Genomic DNA, 21,636 nt, shown 5'->3' on the forward strand with positions numbered 1-21,636 from the left:
CCCTCTATCCACTCTGGTTGAGATCCAATAGTCAGGCATGTTTTCCCTTCCATGAAGCCTTCTGACTATACTTGATTAGATTATGATTTTCCAAATGTGCTATTACTTGCTTAACAATTGATTCCAACATTTTTCCAGCAATAGATGTTAGGCTGATTGATCTATAGTTTCCACATTTTGCCTTCCTCCCTTTTTGAATAGGAGTTTGACATTAGCATAGAGTCATTGAAATGTACGGCGTGGAAACAGACCCTTTGATCCAACTCATCCCTATTGATTAGATATCCTAAATTAATGTAGTCCCATTTGTCAGCATTTGGCCCATATCCCCCTCAACCCTTCCTATTCATATACCCATCCAGATGCCTTTTAAATGTTGTAAATGTACCAACCTCTGTCACTTCCTCAGCAGCACCCTCTGCGTAAAACAGTTGCCCCTCAGGACCCTTTTAAATGTTTCCCCACAAATCCTCCAGTACTTCTCCAGAATCTAGGTAATTTTTTGAAGATTTCAATCTCTGTAGCTACTTCTTAGGATCTTAGGACACAAGCCATCAGGGCCAGAGGATTTATCTGCTCTTCGTCTCACATTGGATATTCAAAGTATCTTCCACCATAAAAAGTGATGCAAAATATCTAACTCCTCTGTCATCTCCTTGTACCCCATAACCATTCCCTCACATTAATTTTCTCAGGTGTTTTTGTTCACTTTGAGCTCTCTCTTCCTTTTCATATATTTAAAGAAGTCCTTGTTGTCAGTTTTTTTAGATTTCTCACTCGCCTGCATAGTTTATTTTCTCTCTATTATCTGGTGGGTTTCGTTTGCGAGATTCTGAATTTATCCCAGTCTTCGGGGCTATCACTGATTGTTGTTTTCTTACATGCTAGTTCTTTCAACTTTATACTTCCCTTAACTTCTTAGGCTAGCCATAGTTGTTTATCCTCTCTTTGAATCTGTTCTCCTTAATGGGATATATTTTTGCTGAGTGCCATGAATTTCCTCAAGTGTCTGCCACTGCTTGCTTACTGTTTTTCCTACTAATCGACCTACCTAGGAGACAATGAGGACGGTAGATGCTGGAGTGTAAGAGTCGATAAAGTGTGGCCCTGGAAAAACCACAGCAAAGCACAAGAGAATCGACACTTCAGGCATGACCCTTCATCAGGAATGTGGAGCAGGAGGGGGATTGAGAAATAAATAGGGGGAGGGGCAAGGCAGGTGGAATGGTGGTAGGTGGGCACAGGTAGGTGATGATTATGATAGGTCGGTGGGAAACGTGGAGTGGATAGATCGGAAGGAATATGGACAGGTAGGTCAGGTCAAGAGAATGAAGACGAGTTGGAGTGTTGAATGTGGGATGGGGCGGGGAGAGGGGAAATTTGGAAACTGGTGAATTCAATGTTGAGGCCATGTGGTTGGAGGTTCCCGAGGCCGAAGATAAGGTGTTTCTCTTCTAGTTTGCGGGTGGCCTCATTAGACAGTGGAGGAGGCCCAAAATGGACATGTCATGGGGGAGTGGGAGGGGGAGTTGAAGTGGATGACCACAGGAAGGTGGAGTTGGTTGGTATATAAATACCAGAGATGGTCCCTGAACCATTCCGTGAATTTGTGTTCATTCTCTCTGATGTAGAGGAGACCACTTTGAGAACAATGGAGCAGTAAATGAGATTCAAGGATACACAAGTAAATCTCGCCCAGATTTGGGGTCTTGGACGGAGGTGAGGGGGGAGGTGTAGATGCAGGTTTTCCATCTCTTGTGGCGACTGGGGAAGGTGCCAGGTGTGGAGAGGTGTTGGTAGGGAATGTGGACCTAACAAGGGAGTTGCAGAGGGAATGGTCTCCATGGAATGCAGATAGAGCTGAGGAGGGAAATATATTTTGTTTCCACCCAGCCCACTAACTCCATCATCATTTCATTGTAATTTTTTTTCTTTAAGTTAGATATGGTTGTCTCCCATCCATGTTACTTATAACTATTATAATATTATAGAAAATGGACTGTGAATATTCAACATTCATCATTTGACTTTAATATTGGAGTGTTCTGGTTTTTAAAAGATGACACTACTGACCTAAAATGGCTGCTGTGATCATCATGTCCAGGCAACCAATATATAACATATGAAACCAGCAGAATTTGAGTTACCATTTTAATCAACAGGCACTGATACTCAGTCAGGGGTCAAGAAGTTTTCATCTTTTGTTTTAATCACAGTTGCATTAGTAATTTGTATACTGGGAGATGAAACACTGCCTACAACTATCCAGTTTGAAGTAAAACAGTGACACAAGGAGAGTAACTTAGACTGTTAACAGCAAGAATACTGAAAGCTCTTCCCTAAAATTGTCTTTCTCTTTTAATTTCTCTCAATCTCATAAAGTATTCAATAAACAGCAACTTGAAGTAAACAAAAAAAACATTCACAGAGTAATTTATGTTTTGCCTCTCGAGGTTATTTAAACCTGATGCAGCAATGCTTATGTTATCCTTCATTCTGTAGCACCTAGATGAGGATAATGTGGCATTGAAGAATCCAACAAAACGTTTATTAAGCTCACTGTTATTTATGAACATTAGATTCACTGACAAAGATGAGATGAGATGAGATTAGATTAGATTCCCTACAGTATGGAAACAGGCCCTTCGGCCCAACAAGTCCACACCAAATCTCCGAAGAGTAACCCACCCAGACCCATTGTACCCATGTATGTTTTTGGCAAGTGTGTAAGAAATTATACCAACAATGTGTTGAACAGCCCATCTAAATCACTCTGCCTTTCATTTAGATCATACTGATCTGACTTGAATTTAACTTTAATGTTATTTTGTTGCACATCCCCCTTAACTCTTGATTTGGAGACGCTGGTGTTGGTCTGGGCTGTAAAAAGTTAAAAATCACACAACTCCAGGTTTTAGTCCAACAGGTTTATTTGGAAGTACTAGCTTTCAAAGCGCTGCTCCTTCATCAGGTGATTGTGACCTGATGAAGGTGCAGTGCTCCGAAAGCTAGTGCTTCCAAATAAACCTGTTGGACTATAACCTGGTGTTGTGAGATTTTTTTTACTCTTAACTCTTGACATCCTTCCAAATCAAACTTCTGTCTAATTCAGACTTGAATACATTCAATGCCCTACCTCCACTGTTCTCTGTGGAAGAGAATTCTAAACATTAACAACACACTGAGAAAAGAAATTTCTCCTCACCTGTGTATAAATGGGAGATCTCCAACTTTGAAACAGTGCCCCCTACTTCTAGATTCTTCCACAGAGTAAACATCCTCTAAGTATCTATCTTGTTGGACTTTTAAATCTTTCAAGAAGATGACACCTCATTCTCTTAAACTCCAATGAATATAGGGTCAACTTGCTCAATCATTCATCATAACACAAACCCTTCGGGAATTAATTCTCAGGAATTAACCTAGTCAAATATCTCTATTAACCTAGTCAACTATTGCATGCTTCCATGCAATTACATTTCTTCTTAGAAATGGAGACAAAAACTGCACTAGGTGAGGTTTCATTAATGTTCTGTTAAGAGCTAAAGTAGGCCCTACTTACATTCCCCCTGACAATAAAGTCCAAGATTCCATTTGCCTTTCTAATTACTTGATAACCTGCATGTTAACATTTTGTGATTCATGTGCAAGGACACACCGATACTTCTATGTAAAATATTGTGTAATCTTCCTCCACTTAACATTTTCTTTTGTATTCTGCTTACTAAATTGGATAAGTTCGCATTTTCACACAGTATACTCTATCTGCCAAATTTTTGCCCACTTATAGAGTTCAATTCAAGCAAATGCAAGGTGATGCATTTTGGAAGATCCAATTCAAGAGTGAAATATATGGTAAATAGAAAAGCCTTGGGGGAAAATTCCTGCACAGAGAGATCTGGGTGTTCAAGTCCATTACACCCTACGGTGGCAATGCAGGTCAATAGAGTGGTCAAGAAGGCATTGGCATGCTTTCCTTCATCGGAGTATTGAGTACAACAGTTGGCAGGTCATGTTACAGTTATATGGGACTTTGGTTCGGCCACATTTGGAATACTGCGTTAAGTCTGGTTGCCACATTACCAGAAGCATGTTGATGCTTTGGAGAGGACACAGAGGAGGTTCACCAGGATGTCAGCTAGTATGGAGGGCATTAGCTATGAACAGAGGTTGAGTAGATTAGAATTATTTTCATGATAAAGACTGAGGTTGAGAGAGGACCTGATTGAGGTCTACAACATCATGAGAGGTATGGATGGGTTGGATAACAAGAAGCTTTTTCCTGGAGTGGGAGACTCAATTAGTCGGGGTCACGAGTACAAGGTGAGAGGGGAATAGTTTAAGGGAAATATGCATGGGAAGTTCTTTACTCAGAGTGGTAGGTACCTGGAAAGCGTTACCAGTGGAGTTAGTAGAGGCGGGCACGACAGTGTCATTTAAGATGTTTTAAGACAGAGGGATACAGATCCTTGGAAAATTGGTGACAGGTTTAGATGGAAGATCTGGATCAGTGCAGGCTTAGTGGGCTTGTTGGGCCTGTTCTTGTTCTGTAATTTTCTTTCTTCTTTGTTCTTATTTAACCTACCTTTAAACTTTTGTGAATTGTTTTTAATCTTCTCACAATTTGCTTTCCTATCTTTGTATCACCTGCAAATTTGGTTATGCTACAGTTAGTCCCTTCTTCCAAGTCATTTAATATAAATCTTAAATTGTTGAGTTAGTTCCACCACCTGTCCCCGTATCCATCCCTTCTCCCCAACCTGGGGATTATAAGACTTATTCTTGCCTTAATTGAGATTAGTAAATTCAATACAGATCAAGAACAAACCTGGAGTTGTCCTTGCATATCTGGCAGAACTACTTGAATGGATAAACTCAAAGCAGATGGAAAGCTGCACCATTATTTTTCTGGTATTACTTTAATTAGGCTAAATCAGTTATTTTGCACGTTGCACCTTCTGAACAATGCAACTTACTCTAAACTTAGTCCCATTTTATCATGGCTACTTATTCAAATAATAATATTCACATATCTCAGTCTCCAATCTATAATTGAATGTGTTGTCAGTAACAAAATAATCCTAAGTACTTAAAATCAAAAATGCTAGAGATCACAGTGGGTCAGGCTGCATCCATGGACAAAAAAGCAAGCGAACATTTTGAGTCTAGATGACTCTTCATTAGAGCTTCTTTTTCTCAGAGAAAAGAACTGGATATGACATCACCACAGGAAATAACATCACTACAGGAAATGACAATACCAACCCAAGGAAACCTGAACACACAAATAGAAAGTGGGTTATAACACAGTGAAAATGCTTCACTGGAGGCTCACTGATGCTGTTACCTAGTATGGTGACGAAATATCTGAAAATGAACCTTCCAGCTCAACAAGCAAAGGTACAGCCAAAATTAGGAACATAATGTCACATCAGATAGTAAAGCGCTTTGGGTTCTGTACTTCCCAATTATGAGGCACAAATTATTCCATATAGTCACTTTTCAATCTTTTTGATTGATTCAACTTGAAAATATGGCTTCTTGCTTTGTGCTGAAAATTCTGTCCCCAGAAAATAAATTGATCAAAGTACATGTTTATGACTGGACGTGTTTTTGCAAATGCACTGGCTTGTATAAATGAATTCATAACTTCTGCAATAGGATATCAAACAACATGCTTAGCAAATCCTTACTTTCAGAAGCAAAGGAATATCAACTGCTGCATGTGACTACAAGCAGTGAAGGCAGGAATATCTATCAGGGATTCAAAATATGAAACAATTTAAGTTAAATATCTCATTATCACACAGAGAAGGGAACTACACAGAAGATGAAGTAGGATTTTAAATTAACTATGAGTGTCTTTCTGTATCAGAAAGATTCGGTAAATTTTACCTGACATCATTTTCAGAGTATCTCCTTTGTAAATCCTCATTTTTTCTTTGTCTTGCCCCTGTCTCTTCCTCAAATTCCTCTTCCTCACATTCCTCTTGATCACATTCTGCTTCCTCACATTCCTCTCGATCACATTTCTCTTCCTCATATTCTTCTTCCTCACATTCCTCTTGATCACATTCTTCTTCTTTTGATTTATCTTCTTCCCCAACTTCCTTATTTACCTCTTTTTCTTCACTTTGGATTATTTCTTCCCTTTCTTTTTCCTTTCCTTCTTCCTTTTCCCCCTGCCCTTCCTCTACCTCTGCCTCCAACTCTGCCTCTTCCTCCTCCCCTTCTTCCCCTCCCTCCTTTTTTTCTTCCAATGCTTTTGACCTCCTGTCACAACACAAAAGTAATGAAGGCATGCAAAAAAGAAAAAAAAATGAAGTTAGTTATAAATGAAGGAACAAAGAAATTGCTCAGCATATTGAGAAGAATAGAAATAATCAGAAAACTCAGAAACAAATGCAGAAACATTGACAAGCGTAAAATCACACACAACAATTTAGGTTGTGACTGATTCTAAAGAGTCATCACTATTTCTACACCTGATTTAACCAGACAGCAAATCAGGAATCAGCCAACTTTTTATTCAACCAAGAGAAAGCTATTGGAAAAAAATTGAGATGTTCATGCATGTTTAAAATTTGTGGAAATAGTTCACACATTTTGTGTAAAAAGTGCTGCTTTACTTTTTTTTTATGATTTCCTAATGAAGATGTTTAAATGTCACATTTTATAAATGTGTACTGCAACAGGAATGTGTGGGGTTACATGGACCATATGGAGACTGCCAAAGCATCTGAACTGGAGTTGAGTTCTAGATTCTGTATTGTTTCATTTTTCATTCATGAAAATGATTTTATTAGAGGTTTATGCGATTTTCATTTGATATATATATATATAAAGGCGAAGTTTTGAATGAGTTGAACTTTTCCTCTCACGCAAAGAAATCTGATTATTTAATGCATCAACTGAATTATAGACAAGCAATGTGCTCTTTTCGCACATATGAGATGAAAATTTACCTAATTGGTATTCAATTTCTAGTTTTGCTCTGATCTTCAAAATATTTTTAACATGCTTATTTTGCATAGGATAATGTTAGAATGTTAGAAAGCAAGCCATAAAAAGTCACAAATTAGCAATTTTAAAGATATTCCCATTATACATGATTTTATATAGTAACTCTGCTTAAAATTGTTCAGGTAGCAACTACCTGACCAACAAGTAGCAGTGGAAGGAGGGTTGTTCCTTCAGATCATCCCACCGATTAACAATTATGTCTATGCATAAGTAGTACAACCTCTAGAAAAGGCTTACTAATGTTGAGACATGAAAGGTACTAATGAGGTGCTTTCAACTTATTTTTCTACAATCGATTTAATATGTACTGTACCTGAAAATTAGCGTACCAGATTTGGACAGGTATTATTACTGTGCTTAAAGACAAGCACTTTACTCAAACACTTTTCAAGTTATTGATTTATCTGCAAAAACCACATATGTTCCTTCAGAAGAATGATTACTCTTCCTAGCTCTTCAGCAGCTCTTCTCAACCTAGCACTTTCCAAACAACTTCATGAGCATTTTTCAGTGGCACAGAACACAGATGAAAGACAGTCTGAGGAAAACAAAATTCTTACTCTCATGGACTTCTTGATAATACTTTGACAGAAACATGTCACTTTTATAAATAGCCATATCATTATAGGTGTGAGGGGAAAGATGATGTTTACAATTAGACTATATGGGAATCAGCCAACTTTTTGTTCAGCCAGCAGAAAGCTATTGGAAAAAAATTGAGATGTTCATGCATGTTTAAAATTTGTGGCAATAGTTCACACATTTTGTGCAAAAAGTGCTGCTTTACTTTTTTTTATGATTTTCTAATGAAGATGGTGGCTGAAAGATTAGTTTGGTTGATAAACTGCTTAATGATTGATTGACATCTGAGAGGAATAGACAGAAAATCGTGGAAATATATAGTAGAGTTTACAGAGAGATAAAATATCATTTTTAAGGGGAAATGCTTATTTGATACAACAAATATATACCTGAGCTAGATTTGTTCTGTATTTCCAAATTTCCTTCACTTGCTTTTCAGGTGAACTCTACAGATAAATGTCAGGCATTGGGGGATTTCGTATAAGAATTCATATTCTAAGCTGTTAAGCAGTGAGGAGGGCTCATAACCACTGAAATAATTCACACTTCTTCTGTTATGTGTTATTGTCTGTATGGTGTCAGCATGACTAAGACCTCATCATATGGCCTAAGCGACAGCATCAACATTCACACTGAGCATTGATGGCATTATGTTGAGATCTTTATCAGGCTGAAGTTTCAATGCTGTATAACATTGAACAGATTCCTGAGCATATTTATAAGTCATCTTAGTTGGACCAAAAAAATTGATTTTGGTTAATTAATAAATCACACAATTAAAGTGAAAACAGGATTATTGGACGGTGTTTTGCAGAAAGTCACTGGGTCTCACCTGATTTTCCTGGTTGTTCGAGGATGCTCAGATTGCACAGACATGTAACTTGTGCTGCTCATTCGAGAAGCGCTGCTTGTCCTTGACACAGCAGACACATCACTTACATCACTGTCTGATGATTTGTTGGAGATATTGTCTGACCCTCGCTGAGAGTCCCGTCCCAGCCGATGCTGTAAGAAAAAGTAAAGCAATCCCTTCAGTAAGTAAAACTGCCCAAAAATAAAAGGGGAATGTATTCCAAAACAAAACATAAATATACATTTGATGAGAATGCTGTATAGAGAGCAACAGAATCCTATTTTTAAAACTTGTCTAAAGGGTCATTTATTAATCAAAATCTCCACTAATTTTTTGATTGGTGTACATGAGCTTCTCAATATATGTTTTTTTAAGCCATACTACTTTGGGGGATTTTAATAAAGAGCTGGATTAAACCGCTTGAGGCTAATGTAGGCGAGAAGTCTTTTGAACTTCGAAGAAAGTCAAGGAACATTCAATTCCCAGATCTCAAATGACTTACCAAAGTTGATGTGGACCAGAGGAAACCCACTCCCATGAAGCTAATGGAACATTAGATAATCGGAATAATAGAAACCCAAATTTTGAAGGGATGTGAGGAGGGTTCAGAACGGCATTATGTCCAGGAGTTATGGACTGACTCTGATAAGAGCATACTCAACTTTTCCAAATGCTACTCAGAGAAGTCATCATTCTGGCTCAAACAGGCTCAAAGAGAACTAAAAGATATAAAAATAGTCACATCATTCTGGGACTTCACTGACACCGATACCTCTTCCTGCAAGGAGATTAAATGATCTTCTTGACTCAAGTTTCAGTTTGCTATTGCAGTCAGGCTCCAACTGTATTACTGGACTCTAGATTACATTTCAAAGTAGGATGTGTTATTGGCAATAACCTGCTCCCTCGGAAGAACAGCAATTCTAATAACTGTTGTGCATATGGCACCTATTGCGGGAAAAGAAATCCATTCTCTTTTCCTTCTCTACTACTGCTTGCATACAACTTTCACAAAGTATTCCAGAAAAATTGCTTCAGAGATGAAAACCTTTGAAATGGAATCCCTACAGTCCAATGGCAGAGATGGGCCCACTTTCTGAGGAAGATGCTGGACCAAAGATGTTCACTCAGTTTCCCTCCCTGCAGAAACTATCTGTCCAGCCCGAGTGTTACCAGTATTTCCTGATTCTAGTTGAGATCTCTAGCATTTGCAGTGTTTTGCTTCCTTGCTTTCGTTTTAGTTATTCATCACTTTTTGATTAATTTCCTTAATAATGTAAAAGTCAGATGTAAAAGAGGACCTTCAATGAGAATGCAAGATTCAGCCCCTCAATACTTCACTAACAGGAGTATTTCTCTTGAAAGATGAGTGCACACCAATTGCATGTTACAGTGACAGCCATATTGGAAGATGTTTTCTTCTTTATTTTTTTCATCCCCATTTATATTGAAGTCATTCCCTTTATAGGTCATGGCAGAGGACAATTAAGAATGAAACATGTTGATGTGGATCTGGAGTCACATGCTAGCCAGACCAGGTTAGGACGGCAGATTTGCTTCACTGCATTAGTGAACTAAATGGGATTTTGCACAATTAAGATTGTTGTCACCATTACATTGAAATTTGCAATATATTCCAGATTTATTAACTTAATCAAAATAATACTGAGGTGGTATTTGAACCCTTATCCCCACAGCATCAGCCTGGCACCCTGGATTACTCATCCAGTGACATTCCTATAATACTACCATCACCTTAATAGATCTCAGTCAAATGGAAGAGGTTACAGCAAATCTAATTTCATCCTCAATGTCCATTGTTGAGAAGTTATGAAGGCAATGAGAGCTAACAAAGGAGAGTGAGTATTATGTAAGTACTTGCATCCATTTTCCCTGACAATGATACCATGCGGAAGGAATCATCAAAGTGGACTTCTCAGCATTTCAGATAACTCTTTCCAGGGGCTTACCATCATAAAAGTTTAATGTTTTAACCCATTTGATGCCCAAACATTTGAAAAACTTAACAATTATAAACGATAGATATACAATTTAAACATGATTTCAAACTATCATTGCCATTCAGGTGAGATTATTTGAGAACAGAAACATAATATTTTGAGTGTTAAGTAAGAGTTTGAATTATACATTATTTTCTGAATGCACAGGCATTACATGATTCCAGTGATGTGAATGATGAAAATTCCCCAAAGGTACGTCATAGCAAATGGCACCAAAACTTTGTAAACAAAGCTTGACAAGTCTGTTCACATCTGGATCCAAAATTCAGACAAATTCTTTTGTTGAAATTTCACCTTAAAAAAACTCAAGAAGCTTGACACCATTCAGGACAACGCAGTTGGTTACCACATCCACAAACATTCACTCCCTCCACTATCAACGTTCAGTAGCAGTAATTCATCGACAAGATGTACTGCAGAAATTTACTTACAGAGTACCTCCCAAGCCCATGACCGCTACCATCTAAAAGTGACAACTCACCAGATACATGGGAACACCACTACCTGCAACTTACCCAACAAGTCACATACCACTCCATTGTTCGGTCAAAATCCTAAAACCTCCTTCCCTAACTGCATTGTGAGTGCCCCTTCACCACATATAGAGCAGCAGGTCAAGACGGCAGCTGACCACTACTTTCCTGAGGACATTTAGATATGGATGATAAATGGTGGCCCAGATAAAGTTGCCGACTGAGTTTTGAGAAGATTTGTAGCTCAGGTTGAAGTTCTGGATGGAAGTTTACTCACTGAGCTGGAAGGCTCATTTTCATCACCATACTAGGTAATATCATCAGTGAACATCCGGTGAAGCACTAGTGGTATGGCCTGCTTTTCATTTATGTCATAGAGTCATAGAGATGTACAACATGGAAACAGACCCTTCGGTCCAACCCATCCATGCCGACCAGATATCCCAACCCAATCTAGTCCCACCTGCCAGCACCCGGCCCATATCCCTCCAAAAGATGAGCAGATAGAAGTTGGAAACAGCGGAGCACATACAAACTGTGTCGACTTGAGATGAAGTTAATGTAATGTTTAACAACTGTGTTATTGAAACAGCATGTTAATAGATTGCGTTCAGTTAAAGGAAAGAATATTTAGTTTCTTGATTGTTTGGCATAGTATTCGCAACAGACTGAAATAAAAAGTCGTTTTTTCTTTAAGTATTGGAAATTAGAATTTCTGTGTTACTCACTCACGTTGGAATACATTACGAGGTGAGGAGAGGTTTCCCGAATGTTTGCTATTAATTTACGAGGGATTCCACGTCCTCATTGTAACAATGGTTTCCTTTGATTCCAATTGACTCCAGTTTTGCAAAAGGTCTTCAATGTCTTAGTCATTCGGACGCACCCTTAATTTCAAAGGCAGTCAGTCTCAGCTTGCCTTGTGAGTGCAGTATTCTATCTATTTTGGACTAAATATGTAATGAGGACAAAAGCTAAGTGCCTCTGATTGAACACGCAGTATCAGAGAGCTGCGTATTCTTGACTGAGCACAACCTGAAAGCACAGTTATTACTCACTGCCATCACTTTGCTGATGGTTGAGCATAGATTGACCGGAGTAAGGGTTGAATTTGTCCTGCTTTTGTGGACTCGTCACAACTGGGCATTTTTAATAAACCTTTATCGATATGAATGTCGTGGTTAAATGCGCTGTTGTGAAAGCTGGAGCAGGGCATTGCGTATGATGACCATCAATCATTATATCGAAGGGAAAGACAGACTTGAAGGCCCAAATGTCCTCCGGCTGTACCGATATATCAATGCTGGGGACATTTGGGGTGGGGGAACTGATATAGAATCGTCAAGGATCTCCATGATTTCACACTTCTGCCTCGAGATTACTAAAATGTTTCAGCCTTACCTTGTGCACGGATTGTGCTGGACGCGCCCGTCTGCCCCATGAATGAGACAACATTTGAGATAAGTAGCACATTTCCAGTCTGGCTTATTAATAGTGAGGACAGAGTGAATTTCTCCCTAACCTGTCTGCGCCAGCACAAGCCTCATCCTCGTTCAGTCTACTTTTGGTGGATTAATCTTTCCGCCCCCTATTCATATTGGACAGGCACCGCTGTTGATCACCTGTTAAGCATACATGTGCAATATTATGTGAAGTGTTTGTGCAGACACAAACCACGGGATGGAGCCATACTGGCTGGAACCGGAGGTTTGCTAACACTGGGAGTGACAGAAATACCCAATGTTGGCCTAAAAGTCCAAATAAGAGTGTTTATTGCTTTGAGTTAGCGTCAGCTGCATAGTTTCTTACGGTAACAGGCACAGCGTGAACATTCCGAGCTGAATCTCGTAGAGTTACAAGGGAGAGGGACTGTGGACAGTATTGAAGATTAGAAACACTGCCTTAAATCATCCCAGTATTTGTTAGAGTTAACTAATCAGCATGAAGTGGAGCAGAAAGCAAGATGGCTCATGAGATGGATTCCAGATGCAATTGAGTATAAGCAGGAGAACAGGAACGAAGGGAAAACTGGTAGGTTTAGAGAAATCACATTGAAACAACAGTCTCCGGCAGTTACACATTTCAGCCATGACGTTAAATTGGAGAAACCACAATGAAACGACAGTCTTCTGCAGTTGAACATTTCAGCCATGACGTTAAATTGGAAAGGCCGACAGGAAATTCAAAACAATTTTTCAAAATCATGAGGGTACAGTACAGAATTGATGGTGAGAACGTGTTCCCACTCGGAAAAGCTTTGAGAGTAAGCGTGGAGAATTCCAAAAAATTACAAAAGAAGAAAATGTGATGCAAGAAATAAACTTCACACAGCGAGTAGTTGGATCTGGATTTTTTTTTAATTGATCTGTGGTTTGGCTTTTTTCAGTCAAGGGTATTAAAATACTACTTTAAAAGGAAAAAATACAGGATTACCATGGGAGAAGTAAGGGAAATGACACAAAACCAGAAAGCATATTTGGAGAATCGTGTTAACACAAAGGGTTGAATGACCTCCTCTGTACCTTGGTAAAAAACAATGATTGCAGATGCTGGAAACCAGATTCAGGATCAATGGTGCTGGAAGAGCACAGCAGTTCAGGCAGCATGAACAACAGTGTATCTAACTGCCTGATTAAAAAGGACAGACAGTCCCACTGGGGTGGAGGGGGGGGGGGGGGGGGTGGGGAGAGAGTAGCATAAAGTACAATGGGTGAGTGGGGGAGGAGATGAAGGTGATAGGTCAGGGAGGAGAGGGTGGAGTGGATAGGTGGAAAAGGAGCTACGCAGGTCAGACAAGTCCAGACAAGTCAAGGGGACTGGAAGTTTGAAACTAGGATGAGGTGGGGGAAGGAGGTGGGGAGAGGGGAAAATGAGGAAACTGGTGAAGTCCACATTGATGCCTGGGGTTGAAGTGTTCCGAGGGGGAAGATGAGGCATTCTTCTTCCAGGCGTCAGGTGGTGAGGGAGCGGCGAAGGAGGCCCAGGACCTCCATGTCCTCGGCTGAGTGGGAGGGGGAGGTGAAATGTTGGACCACAAGGCGGTGTGGTTAATTGGTGCGGACATCCCAGAGATGTTCTCTAAAGCACTCTGCTAGAAGGCATCCAGTCTCCCCAAAGTAGAGGAGACCGCATAGGGAGCAATGGATACAATAAGTGATATTGGTGGATGTGCAGGTAAAACTCTGATGGATGTAGAAGGCATCTTTAGGGCCTTGGATGAAGGTGAGGGAGGTGGTTTGGGCACAGGTTTTGCAATTCCTGCGCTGGCAGGGGAAGGTGGGAGGATGGGAGGGTGGGTTGTTGGGGGGCGTGGATCTGACCAGGTAGTCACGGAGGGAACGGTCTTTGCGGAAGGCGGAGAGGGGTGGGGAGGGAAATATATTCCTGGTGGTGGGGTCCGTTTGTAGGTGGCAGAAATGTCAGTGGATGATTTGGTTTATGTGAAGGTTGGTAGGGTGGAAGGTGAGCACCAGGGATGTTCTATCCTTGTTACGGTTGGGGGTGTGGGGTCTGAGGGCGGAGGTGTGGCACGTGGACGAGATGTGTTGAAGGGCATCTTTAACCACGTGGGAAGGGAAATTGTGGTCTCTAAAGGAGGAGGCCATCTGGTGTGTTCTGTGGTGGAACTGGTCCTCCTGGGAGCAGATACAGCGGAGGCGGAGGAATTGGGAATACGGGATGGCATTTTTGCAGGAGGTAGGGTGGGAAGAGGTGTAATCCAGGTAGCTGTGGGAGTCGGTGGGTTTGTAAAAAATGCCAGTGTCAAGTCGGTCGTCATTAATGGAGATGGAGAGGTCCAGGAAGGGGAGGGACGTGTCAGAGATGGTCCAGATAAATTTAAAGTCAGGGTGGAATGTGTTGGTGAAGTTGATGAATTGCTCAACCTCCTCACAGGAGAACGAGGTGGCGCCAATGCAGTCATCAATGTAGCGGAGGAAGAGGTGGGGAGTGGTGCCGGTGTAATTACGGAAGATGGACTGTTCTACATAGCCAACAAAGAGACAGGCATAGCTGGGGCCCAGACCGGTGCCCATGGCTACCCCTTTGGTCTGGAGGAAGTGGGAGGATTCGAAGGAGAATTTCTTTAGTCATCCAGCATTCCCTACAGCTACCAGCCTTTCCTTTCAGCCTGACAGGAATATATTCTCTCTGGATTCTTGTTATCTCATATCTGAAGACTTCCCATTTTCCAACCATCCCTTTACCTGCAAACATCTGCCTCCAATCAGCTTTCGAAAGTTCTTGTCTAATACCATCAAAATTGGCCTTTCTCCAATTTAGAACTTCAACTTTTAGATCTGGTCTATCCTTTTCCATCATTATTTTAAATCTAATAGAATTATGGTTGTTGGCCCCAAAGTGCTCCCCCACTGACCTCAGTCACCTGCCCGGCCTTATTTCCCAAGAGTAGGCCAAGTTTGCACCTTCTTTAGTAGGTACGTTAGTGTAGTGGTTATGTTACAGGGTTAGTAATCCAGAGATCGAGACAAAAATGATCTGAAGACCTCAGTTCAAATCTCATCATGGCAGCAATTTAAGTTATGGGGCAGCACGGTGGCTAGCACTGCTGCCTCACAGCGCCAGGGACCTGGGTTCAATTCCAGCCTCAGGCGACTGTCTGTGTGGAGTTTGCACATTCTCCCAGTGCCTGTGTGGGTTTCCTCCAGGTGCTCCGGTTTCCTCCCACAATCCAAAGATGTGCAGGGTAGGTGAATTTGTCATGCTAAATTGCCCATAGAGTTTGGTGCGTTAGTCAGGGGGAATGGGTCTGGGTGAGTTGCCCTTCGAAGGGTCTGTGTGGACTGGTTGGGCCGAAGGGCCTGTTTCCACACTGTAGGGAATCTAATCAGGTACATCCACACACTGAATCAGAAAATTATCTTGGACACACTTAACAAATTCCTCTCCATCCAAACCCTTAACACAATGGCAGTCCCAGTCTATGTTTGGAAAGTTAAAATCCCCTACCATAACCACCCTATTATTCTTACAGTTAGCTGAGATCTCCTAACAAGTTTGTTTCTCAATTTCCCTCTGACTGTTAGGGGATCTATAATACAATTCCAACAAGGTTATCATCCCTTTCTTATTTCTCAGTTCCACCCAAATAACTTCCCTGGATGTATTTCCTGCAATATCCTCCCTCAGCACAGCTGTAATGCTATCCCTTATCAAAAATGCCACTCCCCCTCCTCCCTTTTCTATCCTTCCTGTAGCATTTGTATCCTGCCAGTATTGTATTAAGCTGCCAGTCCTCCCATCCCTGAGCCATGTTTCTGTAATTGTTATGATATCCCAGTCTCATGTTCCTAACCATGCCCTGAGTTCATCTGCCTTTCCTGTTAGGCCCCTTGCATTGAAATAAATGCAGTTTAATTATTAGTCCTACCTTGTCCCTGCCTGCCCTGACTGTTTGGCTCGCTTCTGTTCTCAACTTTACCAGTCTCAGATTGATCTCTCTCCTCACAATCTCCCTGGGTCCCACTCCCCACCTTACTAGTTTAAGTCTTCCCGAGCAGCTCCAGAAAATTTCCCTGCCAGTATATTAGTCCCCTTCCAATTTTGGTGCAATCCGTCCTTCTTGTACAGGTCACTTCTACCCCAAAAGAGATTTCAATGATCCAAAAATGTGAATCCTTCTCCCATACACCAGCTTCTCAGCCATACATTCATCTGCTCTATCCTCCTATTCCTACCCTCACTAGCTCGTAGCACCAGGAGTAATCCAGATATTACTACTCTTGAGAACCTCCTTTTTAAAATTCTACCTAACTCTCTGTAATCTCCCTTCAGAGTCTCAACCTTTTCCCTTCCAATGTCATTGGTTCCAATGTGGACAATGACCTCCTGCTGGCTCCCTCCCCTGTAAGAACATTCTGCACCCTCTCTGAGACATCCTTGATCCTGGCACCAGGGAAGCAACACACCATTCTGCTTTTTCACTGCTGGCCACAGAAACGTCCGTCTGTACCTTGGACTAGAGAATCGCCTAACACAATTGATCTCTTGGAACCCAACGTACCCGTTGTTGCATCAGAGCTAGTCTCAATACCAGAAACTTGGCTGTTGTGCTACATTCCCCTAAGATTCGCAGTAACCCTTAAACTCTCTTTAAACTCCCACATCTGACAATAAGTACATATCACTCTATTAAAGGTCATTTTTACTCCTTCACAATGTACAGACCCAGAAAATAACACCGTCTTATTCCTCTACAAACATTGCCACAGGTTAAATTAATAGTTATGGCTTATATTTTAAGTTTAATCAAGAGACATATCTCCAAAAAACATACAATCAAGAAAGAACCCACTCTACTCCATACTGCAGATTCTCTGTGGGCCACACTTAAAAACAACGATTAACTTATCTGATTCTGTGCTGTGAACTTCGCCCAACAGTTCCTCCAAGGTCAGTTGTGAATTTCACTGCTTGTTAATTTTCCCAGATGCACTCTGATGTCCAGCGATACATGAATTCAAACATCAAAGGCAGGAACTGTGCAGGTTCTCTCTCTCTCCTGCAATGACGTCACCATGTGCTTCCTTTGTCTGTTCTTCTCCCTTTTAAAACTGCTGTTGTTTTGACTTTTTTTTTCCAAAGATCCAAAACAATGCAACAACATATAAAACAGTAATTGCTCCTCCTGGAATTCGAGGAAATCACCTCCAACACCTAAAATACCTCTTAAAAAAAAAGGAGCAGCTGTTACAGCCACGCATTTTTCCTGTCCTCCATCTTGGATTGCCCAGAATGTGTTTAGCTTTCCTTGGGTTGCTGATGTTATTTCCTGTAGTGATGTCATTTTCCATCCTGTTTCTCAGGACGTGGTAAATGGGATCCAAAACAGTGTATTTGTTGATGGAGTTTCGGTTGGAGTGCCATGCTTCTAGGAATTCTATGAATATGGCTGGTTGATGTTCATGTATCCTGGTGGCTAGTTTTCTGCCTGCTTGTCCACAATAAGACATGACCCACTCTCACTAATATCTTTGCATACAGATGAGGAAAGACACCACTTCGACTGGGACAACACATCCATCCTAGGACGAGCCAAACAGAAACATGCACGAGAATTCCTAGAAGCATGACACTCTAATCGGAACTCTATCAACAAACACACTGATTTGGACCCCATTTACCATCCCCTGAGAAAAAGAACAAGAAACGACATCACCACAGAAAATGACATCATCAACCCAAGTAACCTAAACACACAAATAAAAAGCAGGCCATACCACCAGTGCTTCTGATGTTATCTAGTATGGTGATGAAACATCTGAAAACGAACCTTCTCGCTCAGCAAGCAAACTTACATCCAAAGTTGCCTACATTGCATGATTGAAGACAAAAAATGTCACCCCGAAGATTGTTTTATACTTTTATTAAAAGTGTACTGCAGAGAAAATTGTGAAAAAGTAACTACTTGCATAACCATTAAGGGAGAAAAGTCACATAATGCAGTCTGCAGACATATGCAGCAACACCTGGACAACATTTGGGCTTGGGCTGTTAAGTGGCAAGCAACCTTAGTGCTATACAACTACCAGCAATGACTATCTTTCTTAAGTAGCTTTGTTTGACATTCAATGGCATTACCATTGGGCGGGTTGGAGCAGATTGGGATTACTATTGACCAGAAAATGAGCTACAACAGCCATACTGTGTCTTCAACAAAACATAAGATACTGGGAAATCTATGGTGGGTAACCCACCTCCTCATTCACTAAACTTGCCCACAAGGAATCAATCTGTCAGGAGTATGAAAGTATACTTTGCATTTGCCTGGACAAATGCAGTTTGAACATATATCCACAGATCTCTGAATGTCGAAGGACAGTGAGATAATGTGGTTAAGAAAGGCATGTTGGATTCTTGCCTCTATTAGCCAAAGCAGAAAGTACAAGAGCAAGAATATCATGCTGGAACTGTATAAAATGCTGGTTATACCACAACTGGAGTACTGTGTGCAGTTCTGGTCATCACATTATAGAAAGAATATGACTGCATTAGAGAGCATGCAGATAAGATTTACCAGGGTTCTGGCTAGAGGGTCTCATCTATGTGTAGCAGCTAATGTTGAGAAGGGAATAGTTAGAGGTACATAATATTATGAGGAACATGATAGTGCGGACAAAAAGACATTTCTTCCATTCGTAGAGGGAGTTATAACTTGGGGGACAGGTAGAAGGCTAAGAGGAGAGCTGAGGAGAAGCATTTTATTTAAAGAGGTGGAAGCCTGGAACTCACTACATGAAAGACTAGTTGTTTCAGAAATGCTTGTAAAATTTAAGCAGTATTTAGATATTCACTTGTATTGGCATAGCCTAAAAGCTGGAAAATGGAATTAGTACAGTCAGATCTTTGTTGATTGGCATGGACATGCAGAGCTAAGTAGCCTCTTTCTGTGTTGTAAATGGCAATGTGTCCACAACAACTCTTTAGAAGCTCAACATTACCCAGGATGAAGCAGTTTGTTTGCCTGGCACTTTATCCATGACCTCCAACATTCACTCCCTCCATCACCAACGTGTATGATCTCCAAGATGTACTGCAACACCACCAAACCTCTTTCGACAGAACTTTACCCAAGACATGTACCATCCAGAGAGACAAAGGCAGCATGCACAGGAACGCCATCACCATCCTAAACTGGAACTGTATCTCAGCTTCTTTTGATGTTGAGTCAAAATCATGGAAATCACTTCAAGAAAGCACTGTGGGTGCACCTGAAAATGTTGCTTGGTGTAAGCTTGAGCAATATCCTGAAATTGTAGTTCATTCATTGCCAGGAATTCATACATATTTGAAAATGTTAAGTGTTGATTTCTTACACAACGAGAGCCCAAGATTCCAGCATTTCAACATTGAGTTTGCTTTGTCCTCAAGGCTGAAAATGGCTGATCTCATCTCTTGAAACCCTCAATGTTGCTCATTCAAGTGGAGAATTATCATACTAATAGCTCAGCAAGCAGAGTCGTACGCAGTACTTCAGCAAGAACACTTCTAACTTAAAGGGCATTAAAGATCAACTGGCTACCACAAGGCAACTTGTAAATGGACAACTGTCAAAAATGGCCATGTTTGTGTATCAGAAACCAACAAGATTTTTCAATGAATTTTTAAAAATCTCAAGCTGGATGCTGAAGTGATATAATTAAAACAGATGAAATGATAGTTGATGCTTGGCATGTGCATGTTACGTGGTTGTCCATACATAATGGATTGTCTTGCATACCGAATTCCTGTAACAGCACGGAGATAACTGCTGTAACTCCATTACGTTTGGATCAGCAATCTTATCCCCCCATATCTTAACAAGCTACTCTCGAACTCAGCATGTGGAATTTAACGGATATAAGATTTAACATGTTGCAAACAATAAATTGATTTAATCTTAGTCACGGGTGTGTTTCTTGCACAATAAACAAATGCGTTTAGGTACAAGTGAGTGACTTGTCAAGATACCTTCAGGAAGGATTCCCAGATGGGAATAAATTCCTTGCATGACTGCCAGGTTGACTATGTTTATTATTCTGGGATACCGACCCAACTAAAGCAGACAAAGACATTCATAGGTGTTCATAGAAATTTAAAGGATTAGATTACTGACTTTTGTACATTATCAGTCCTACAATAAACAGTCAAAAGTGTCTTACTTGTGCATGTTGACCATTTTATCGCACGTGGGCAGGTCGATCTCTGGAATTGGAGTGGAATTAAAAGCAGAGGTGTAGATTCCTTTAGTATCATGTAAGCAATCAGGGTGTGTAAGCAGATGGTTTATCAAGAATAAATAAATCTAATAATAAAGTTACAAAGAAATACAAAAATTTGTTGCAGATGACATCAAACACTCATGTGAAATAATGACCTGCTCATGTTCAGACCAATGTGCTGAAGGTATTGTGTAATTTAGAATATATTCAAGACATTGTCCAGGATCTTCTACATGTTCATAGGCATGCTTTTGATCATCAGTTTCGCTATTTTTATAGTAATGTAGCCACATGTGGAGAGTGACTTATCTGACACAAGTCACTGACTTAGTGTTCCAACTAAACATTTCCTCCATCAGTGTAGATGCCAACACACAGGGAAAGAGAAGCACGCACGGTGAGGATTCTGTGACAGGCAGTCAGAATCCCTGAGAGGGATTGGTGGGGTGACGACCTTGCAACAGGCCGTCAGTATCACAGAGGAGTAAGCGAGGCGATAATTCTGTGAAAGGCAATCAGCATCACTGAGAGGAATGAGCAAGGTGGAGATCCTGTGACGAGCAGTATCACTGTGAGTAGATGAGGTGAGGACCCTTGGACTTAACATATGACAGGTAAGCTCAGTCCAAGTGTTGCTTGACCAATAGTATATGAGAAATCTTCAACACTTCTGGCAGTCTGGATGACCAGATTTACAGGAAATGCCACTGGTTTGACCAGCTTGAGCACTGGGTTTCGGAGCTTGAATATTATCTGGAGGCACTGGAGGGTATCCATGTGGATGGAGGATGAAAGTTCTGTGGATAGTGCATCTTGAGACATGTTCATCTCACACTTTAAGGAAATGTACTCCGCGAGGAAATGGGTGACCATCAGTCAGAAAGAAAGAGTCAGCCAGGTAGTCATGAAATCCCCAGAATGTATTTGCACTCAGGAACAAATTCGCTGTGTTGGAGAATGGTGAG

General features: G+C 40.8%; 1 protein-coding gene across 13 annotated transcripts in view; it reads right to left on the bottom strand.

The window, feature by feature from the left end:
- The window catches only part of rims2a (regulating synaptic membrane exocytosis 2a), a 973,874-nt gene that overhangs the window by 208,765 nt on the left and 743,473 nt on the right, over positions 1-21,636 (bottom strand). For 7 of the 13 annotated variants that reach the window (XM_043688434.1, XM_043688422.1, XM_043688423.1 and 4 more), the window contains 2 exons: positions 8,438-8,610; positions 5,896-6,273 (listed from right to left, as the gene is read on the bottom strand). In XM_043688434.1, the coding sequence (XP_043544369.1) occupies positions 5,896-6,273; positions 8,438-8,610 (551 nt within the window). The remainder of the gene's footprint in view (positions 1-5,895; positions 6,274-8,437; positions 8,611-21,636) is intronic. The other 6 variants (XM_043688425.1, XM_043688424.1, XM_043688426.1 and 3 more) reach the window with 1 other exon arrangement.

The sequence above is a fragment of the Chiloscyllium plagiosum genome, chromosome 4, assembly GCF_004010195.1.
Source record: "Chiloscyllium plagiosum isolate BGI_BamShark_2017 chromosome 4, ASM401019v2, whole genome shotgun sequence".
Classification (NCBI taxonomy): domain Eukaryota; kingdom Metazoa; phylum Chordata; class Chondrichthyes; order Orectolobiformes; family Hemiscylliidae; genus Chiloscyllium; species Chiloscyllium plagiosum.